The sequence below is a fragment of the Plecotus auritus genome (assembly GCF_963455305.1).
Source record: "Plecotus auritus genome assembly, chromosome: 4".
In the NCBI taxonomy this organism is placed as follows: domain Eukaryota; kingdom Metazoa; phylum Chordata; class Mammalia; order Chiroptera; family Vespertilionidae; genus Plecotus; species Plecotus auritus.
In genome coordinates this window covers 186,747,862-186,756,131 of record NC_137775.1, presented here as the reverse complement: position 1 = coordinate 186,756,131, position 8,270 = coordinate 186,747,862, and the positions used below count along the sequence as shown (strand labels likewise).

Below are 8,270 nucleotides of genomic sequence, written 5' to 3'. Positions count from 1 at the left end.
CGCAGCGTGTGCTGAATGGACAGAAACACCCCTTTCGTCTCTCCTCTCTGGTGCTTTCCATCTATAGTCCTGGAAGGCAGGAGCAGGAAGGACAGCGGGGGCGGGAGGGGAGGGAGGAATCTGGCAGAAAGGCCACACTATGGACAGAGCGGGGTCGGGTGGCAGGGGACCCCGCTGGAGGAGGGCGGGGGTTAGAACAACCCCCAGAGGGGCAGGCAGATGTGGCGGGAAATTACTCAGCAAGGACAAGACAGGCGCTGTGGGGCCACGCAAGACCCAGAGGAACCTTAAACGCAGGTTGCTGCGGAGGAAGCCGATCTGAAAAGGCGACCGACTGTGTGATTCCAATCACAGGACACACTGGGAAAGGCAAGACCATGGAGAGAGTGAGACCAGTGGTTGCCACGGGCTGGGGGAGGAGGGATGAAGAGGTGGAGCACTCCATGGAAAAAGACCTCCTAGCAGAGAGGGGGCCCCATGGTGAGGGTCAGGCCGGGAGGGAGGAGATGATGTGCAGACTTCAGAGCGTCTGGGGGAGTGCGGGGTTCAGCGGGGTGAGAGGCACTTCTGCAGGGCAGGGGATGGCATGGAGCTCCCTGGAGGGGCTGCTCTGTGTTTAGGACCCTCAAGCCCCCACCCCCACCCCGCCCCCACCCCCACCCCACCCCGAGGCATCCAAACACCCGCAGCTGGGACCCAGGCCCTGACTCTCCCCGAAGCCAGGCAGCTTCCTCTGTTTACTTTTCAAAACCAAACTAAAAACCGCCCCTCAGAATACTTGAGAAGAAGGCTCAATCACAGTTAGAAGCTTTATGTAATTTGCAGCCAGCACATCACAGACTGGTGGTCAGAGAGGGGAGCTCCCTGCATTGCTCGGCCAGGCCTCGCAGCCCGGAACGCTTTGCACACTCCCTTCCAGCCTCCACGACGGTTCCCTGCGCTGCAGTGCAGGCGGGAGGGACGGCCATGTCTGCAGGGGTTGGCGGGCCGGAGAGCAGAAGGCATTCCAGTCCCCCGCGGGTTTCCGATTTGGCCACTGGCACCTCCCTCTCCCACGAGAGGTCCTGAAGGTCCGCGAAGAAGGCGGGCAGGTCGGGGCCCAGGTGCTGACGGCGGGATGAAGACCACGAGGCGGTGGGACCGCGTCTCTCCCGGGAAGGGCTGCCTCCCGCCTGCACCCCGCGGTTCACAGTGGGAAAACCGCCCGTGCCATCACCGCTCGTGCTTAATGTTGGCCTCACTGCGCTCCAAGGCGACCCCGCTGCCGCTCCGAGGGCCTTCCCTCTTGGTCCCGTCCTTTTCCGCGTAAAACTCGGCCAGCACCGGGCAGTGCTCCGATGCCACGCCGCCCCACGACCAGTTGTCGGGGATCCACGGGTTCGTGAGGCCTTCTCTCAGCACCGCGCAGTGACCTGGGGGAGCGGAGACCCAGAGTCAGGGCGGGGACGGGAGGACGGGGAGGGCGGGGAGGGCGGGGCCCCGGGCTGGTGGGCGGACCCACATGCTGCTGGGCGGGGCCCCAGGCTGGTGGGCGGGGCCCCGGGCTGGTGGGCGGGCCCACATGCTGATGGGCGGGGCCCCCGAGCTGGTGGGCGGACCCACATGCTGATGGGCGGGGCCCCGGGCTGGTGGGCGGGGTCACGGGCTGGTGGGCGGAGACGACTCTGCCCCTGAGGCCTGGGGCCCTGCCCACACTGCTACCTGGAGCGCCCTGCCAGGGAGATGTCGCGGCCACTCTGATTCTGGACAGGTGACACTGATCATTTAGGCCCTGAAAGCCCGCGGTCCAGGCCGCCTGCCCACCCACACCCGTCGGCCGATGGTTGGCCGCCTCTTCGCCACGCACACTTCTAATCTGAGAACAGGAGTGTCTGACACTGGGACAGATGTCTCCCTGGATGACCAACGCAAGGCTGGTGGGGGGTCAGTTCCATAAAAAGGGGAACAACGGGCAAGTTACAGAGGCTTAGGAGCCAGTAAATATTGAAAAAGTAAAGATTAAGAAACATATGAAGCAGGAAAGCAATGAAATCGTTCCAAAAGCCGGTGCAGAGCAGTGGAATGCGAGGCTGTGGCCGTGGGGCAAAGCCACGTGGGCCAGTGTGAAATGCCAGGCCTTCTGGTCTGAGCCGTGGCCTCCCCCGACGGTGGGAACTCCTCCCTGGGCCTCAGCTGCTACACCTGAACGGCACAGCGACAGGTGACCCGCCTTGTGACTTCCATGGGGCCTGTGTTCTTGGGCTCTAGGCTGGCTTGGTGAGAACAGTGCCTTTGGGGGGCCCCTTCCAGGGAGCCAGCTGTGCATGTGACTGCCACTCCCCCTGAGCCCCACTTTCCCCCTCGGGACACAGTCCCCCAGCAAACCAGTGTTCAGGCTGGACTTTCTGGCCCTGAGGACCTCAGCCCAGCTGCATGTCCCCCCAGGGGCCCAGGCCTGGTCCCTCTCACCTGTGACTGTCTCATTGATGTTTCTATGCAGCTGCTGGGGTCCCAAAGCCTCCAGGCATCTCAGAGAACCCAGTTCCTGTCTCTCAGCAGAAGTGCCTACTGTGGCTTCCACATTTCTAATTGTTTTCTGACCCCAAACAGTCCTCTCAGCAGGTCCCTGTTTTTGGGGGTGGGCTGCTTTTCAGTGCTGATTACCCACAACACCCTGGTCCTGGTGGGGTCCTGTCTAACGTGCTTCTCCCGCCTTATCGGTCACCCCGACACTCTGCTCACCCTGACTGCTGCTCCTGGGCACTGTGTGTGCGTAGCCGCAGGCCCCACACAGCACCTGGATGTGACAGGCTGGAGAAATGCTTGCTGAGCGACAAGGCGTCCTAGACTTAGGGTGTCCGTTCATCCCTGCACCGGGTCTCTGCTAGCCCATACCCAGGTCTGCCTGGATACACTCCATGTACCTTGTTGTAGGCCAGTGAATGCCTTTCCATTCTTTTCCACACCCCCCTTCACTCTTAAAAGTGGCTCTGTTGGAGTGACTTGAACTGTAACCCTAAAACTGCCTCCAGAGGAGGTAGGTAACTCCCGCCTCCTGCTCAGCCCAGACGATCGGCACTGCCAGTTCCGACAGCTTTCGCTTCCTTCCTTCCTTCCCGAGCAGGAGAGAGGAGGAGCGACTGGCTTTACCTGTGAAAACCTTCCTCAGGCTTTTACTGATCCAGATGTTGTCCAGGGACTTTGAGCCCTGCGGGTTCTTGGTGCTGATGTTGGTGAAGGTGTGCGCCGGGACCAGGGGGTGGAATCTTTCTTTCCGCAGGAGGTCATGGTCACTGCTGTCCGGGCCCTGGCCGAAGTCCCCGAGGACAACCACGTCCTTTTCTCCTGGAAGTGGAAGGAAGAAAATCAGGAGTGGAAGTCGTGGCCGGAAGGACACCCGGCAGCCCATTTGTTAGTGGGGCCGCGAGTCTGATTTGATGCCCCCAGGGGTTAGGACTGCCGCATTCTTCCAATTTTTCCAAATTCCCTGTACAAAAACCCCCAAACCTTAAAGAGGTTAGTAACACACTTGGTAAGGGGGGGGCCGTGTGGGCAGAGGTCACCCTTAGTCCAGCTTGTGTGTTCCAAATCTCACAGCAGGAGGAGGCCGAAGGGTCTCGCCCAGAGATTTTACAAAAACTCAAAGAAACATTTACTGAACACGGAGGAAAGCCACGTGAAGATACAGGGAGAAGGTGGCCGTCTGAAAGCCATGGTCAGAGGCCTCCGGGGAAACCAGCCCTGCTGACATCCTGGCCTTGGGCTTCTGGCCTCAGAACTGGGAGAAAAGGAATGTGTCGCAAGCCGCTCGGCGGTGGCGTTCTGTTACGGCAGCCCCGGCGGACTAATGCAGAGCCGCCCCGAGCACTTTTCTCTTTAAAGCATTTCCCATGTTTCGCCCACGGTTTGACGTATACTGGCGAGTGGGATAGTTACAGAGAATGGTCCAAAGTGAGCAGACGTTCCGAAAGGGCAGGGGGCCCCGCTGGGCTCAGCGAGTCTCGTTGACAGCCTGACCATCGCCACGAGTCTCCGGGTCCCTTCGGGGCGCCAGGACATCACAGGGCGCGGTGTTTCTGTCACACCTTTCTTTTAAAGAATGTTTTATTGATTTCAGGGAGAGGAATAGACACATCAATGATTTACACCCCCCACTGAGGATGGAGCCCACAACCCGGGTATGTGCCCTGACTGGGAATCGAACCGTGACCTCCTGGTTCATAGGTCGATGCTCAATCGCTGAGGCTTTGAAGAAAGCAATTCGTAGACGAGAGCCCACTGTACCCGAGACACCCACCAAATCCTTTTCCTTGACCCGAATCCGCTTCAGTAACCATTGTTACTAAGGCAGTGGTCGGCAAACTGCGGCTCGCAAGCCACATGCGGCTCTTTGGCCTCTTGAGTGTAGCTCCACAAAATACCACGGCCTGGGCGAGTCTATTTTGAAGAAGTGGCGTTAGAAGAAGTTTTAAGTTTAAAAAATTGAGCTCTCAAAAGAAATTTCCATCGTTGTCCTGTGGATATTTGGCTCTGTGGACGAATGAGTTTGCCCACCACTGGGCTAAGGGAAGAATCGAAAGTGAAATGGCCTAAGCCACCAGCAGAGGGCACTCGTGCACCACAGGGGACCCTCCTCTAGGGGCAGGAGGGACAAAAAGGGGATGAGACGGAAGCCTTCCCCAGGCTTCACTGTGTGGGCAGCAGAGATGGCCCCTCACCCTCCATCGGAATGACCTGTCTTGAGAAATCAGTGACACCTTCCGGGGGAAAGCTGACCTGAGAATAATGTTAACAAGCCCCACCTGGCCAGTGTCAAGCATCCCCTGAGCCCTGTGCCAGGCCCTCTCGGCAGGTAAGTCAGAGCCAGCCCTCCCATCCAGGATCGCCCATAGAGCTGGGATGACGCAGCCACGTGGACATGGGTGGGGGTTCATCGCAAAACCCCGGCGCCTGGAACAGGGCCTGCTGCACGCAGACACTCAGCAGACACACACGGACTAAACAGGTGGGAGGCTGAAACCCTCAGGACTAAGGTGCCGCCCACGTTGGAAAGAAAGGGAGGGGGGGTGGCTGCGATGGAGGAAAAGGAAGGCGCTAACAGGCTGAGGCGAAGGTCCCCACAATGAGAGGTTTCCCTCACCGGGGGGCAGACCTGGGGAAGGGGGGCAGGAAGACCGTTCTCGACCAGGAGGGATGCTGGGTGGGTGACGCCACAGGCCCCGCGGTGTGGCCTCAGGAGGGAAAGGCGCGCTCTTCTGCTTTCCGTGTCGGAGGCCACAGTCTTTCTGCACAGGCGCCGCCCGCCAGCATTCTCACGGCTCCTCTCCTTTTGGTGACGGCGGGGAGGCCATCGGGACCCTGCTTGTCGCTGAGAATCTCCAGGCGCAGAGGCCTGCATTCTCCCAGAGAGCATCGCTTCGGCTGGGCTCCTCGGTGACGTCCTAGGTTCCCAGAAGGGAAGGGAGATGCTCGGGGTGGGTTTCCTGGCCAGACGTCCTCAAACTATGGCCCGCGGGCCACATGCGGCCCGCCGAGGACATGTATCCGGCCCGCCGGGTGCCGCTGCCTGTCCTGCTTAGCAGCCGACTCGTCCCAGGCCCGCAGTGCGCACAGGAATTTGTTCATAGTTTTTTTTAAAACTACAGTCCGGCCCTCCAACGGTCTGAGGGACAGTGAACTGGCCCCCTGTTTACAAAGTTTGAGGACCCCTGGCCTAGACAGCCCTGAGGATGTAAAATGTCAGTGACGAAGGCAGGTGCCGGTCCCCGCGGAGGGGCCGGCCCACGCAGATGCGGGGCACTCCTGTGTGCCGGCGTTGGTCTTGCCCATGGGGTCTGAGAGCAGAAGACGCCATCGGATGACGGGCACAGCCCCACTGATGCCAGCCTGGCACAGCCTCCGACAACGGCAGGAAGGCCCGAGCTCGCCAACTGCATGGCTTTTGCTCTGACAGCTGTGGAGCCGAGGCTTGGCCTTTGTTTCAGCTGAGCCGCCTATGCCCGTGACGTGCCCGCTGCGCCCGCGGCAGGGGCACTTCCCGAGTCCTCGGGTGGCCGAGTCCCGGGTTAACAGGCAGGGGGGACACCGGCAGCCTGAGTCCCTGCCCACACCCGGGCACGTCAAGGCTGCGCCGCTGTGGGTCAGCAGCCCGAGGTGACCTGCAGCGTGAACCCGCCCAGACTTTCCGATGCAAACCTGACCACTCCCTGGTGTCAGAGAAACCGGGCGTGCCTCCGGTTATCAGCGCAGCAGTGACCTGGCGGGTTTCCTCTCCGTTTCCACGTTAAAAAAAGAAAAAGGGAAAAGCTCAAGATCAAGAACAATAGAAATGGCCCCAGCTTTTAAAAGCTACCCAGCCATCCTTTTGGACAGGTGACAAAAGGCGAACAGTTTCCCACATAGCGGCTCCCTTGTCAGCCCGAAGACTCATCTGTGCAGGGGAACGCTGGTCCCAGCACATCTTGGCCCCGAACGGAAGCTGCATTTTGATGGTCATAGCAGCCAAAAGATGGAAGCAACCCACATGTCCTCTGGCGGATGGACAGGTAAACCACACTGGTGGATGGACAGGTGGTAAATGTTCAGGGTGGGGCAACAGTAAGTATACGGTTGTTTGTGTGGGAAGTAATACAATAATAAATAATCATACAAGAATAAACTGTGTTTCGAATACCCACGACTATAAACCTACTTTTGCTCCACCCTCTATGCAGCGGTATGGTATCTGGCCTTAAAAAGAAGGAAATTCTGTCACGTGCTACAACATAAAAGAAACTCGAGGACATTAGGCTAAATGAAATAGACTTTAAGATTCTACTTCTAGGAGGTCCCTAGAGCAGCCACTTTTACCAGATGCATAAAAAGATCCAAAAACTAATAAAGATGAAAAGCTAATAGAGACAGAAAGTGGATGGAGATTCCCGGCATGGCGGGGGGTCGGGAGCGGGGGCAAGGGGAGTTAGTGGTTAAGGGGACAGAGTCTCCGTTTAGGATGGCGACACAGTTCTGCAGATGGATGGTGGTGACGGTCGCACAACCAAGTGAATGTACTGTATGCCACTGACTCTTCCACTTAAAAGTGGCTGGGATGGTCGATTTTATGTTATGTGCCTTTTATGCAATAAAACCATCTCAAATGTAAGTCTGTAGTTTGGCCAAATTACTTTTGTAGTCGATTCTTCATTAATTGACTACATTGTGAGGGGCCAATGGAACAAGCAACATGCTGAGAGAGCGAGAGAATATTGGTCAAAACTCAAAAACGTGGAAGAGAATTCCAGGCTGTGAGCCCTCACCGGAGAAGGCCAGCGTCCCGAAAACCCAATCCCAGCTGAAACATCCCGGCTTTACCACCCTGTCCGCTTCTCCTCCTGGCAAACCACACTCAGATCTGCCTTTTCATGGGCTTTAATCCCTCTGGAATCTTCCGAGTCAACACACGTCCACCGGCACCGATGGGCTTGGTTCTCCCGGTCAGCGAGCCCCCAGGCACCTTGAGGGCAGCACTGTTGGGTCCCCATCGGGTGACGTGCCGGAGGCCCTGCAGCTGCCGACGGGCCGAGATGAAAAGCAGCTTTGCTGAGAGCCCTGGGCCGTCAGTGCTGTCTGCGTCCCACCAGCGAGAAACGCACGTACTGCCCGCCGATCGGGACTTCCCACTCCTGTCGCTTGTCACCAGCCGTCTCTCCTTCACAAAATGAGCGCGTGTAGAGACGCAGGCGGCACCAGCATGGTGGCACAGCCGAGGTGGTGTCATCGACCCCCAATCCTTTCCATCACAGACAGGCGGAGAGCCACAAAGCCGATGCTGTGGGCCGCGCGTGCTAGACGCGCAGAGACAAGGAGGTCCCCGTGCACAGGGCGCTGGCTCCAGAAGGTGCGGGCGGGGCCGCCTCCTGTGCCCTCACCATGCACCCTGCCCATCCAAGGACCAGCCTGCAGGACCAGAGATGCTGGCAGAGCCCACCCTGCCCGCCCCGAAGAAGTGGGAGCCTCGGCCCTGCCCCAGGGAAAGACCGTTTCCCACCTTTCAGGGTTTCCTGCAAGGCCTGGGCGAAGCTGGCCGCACGGTGGCCATCGCTGTGATTCCTGCTTGGATTCTCCCCCGCGGGGAGGGGCAGGGTCGCCAGGTGAAGGTTCACGAGGGTCAAGTCATGACTTCCCACCTGGACAGGAGGAGACAAAGCAACAGGGATGGGCTTAGAGGCTTCTGTCCCCGGTTTCCATTGCCACCGACTCGCTGTGGTTTCACACACAACGTGGACGGCCGGAGGCGAGGCAGCGGCCCTGTA

At 58.9% G+C, this 8,270-nt stretch overlaps 1 protein-coding gene across 2 annotated transcripts in view; it reads right to left on the bottom strand.

Annotated features, from left to right (window-relative positions):
• Window positions 1-792: 792 nt before the first annotated feature.
• The window catches only part of EEPD1 (endonuclease/exonuclease/phosphatase family domain containing 1), a 74,358-nt gene continuing 66,880 nt past the window's right edge, over window positions 793-8,270 (bottom strand). For both annotated transcript variants that reach the window (XM_080666295.1, XM_080666294.1), the window contains 3 exons: window positions 8,006-8,144; window positions 3,130-3,324; window positions 793-1,412 (listed from right to left, as the gene is read on the bottom strand). In XM_080666295.1, coding sequence (XP_080522421.1) covers window positions 1,213-1,412; window positions 3,130-3,324; window positions 8,006-8,144 — 534 coding nt within the window. In that variant the 3' untranslated portion in view covers window positions 793-1,212. The remainder of the gene's footprint in view (window positions 1,413-3,129; window positions 3,325-8,005; window positions 8,145-8,270) is intronic.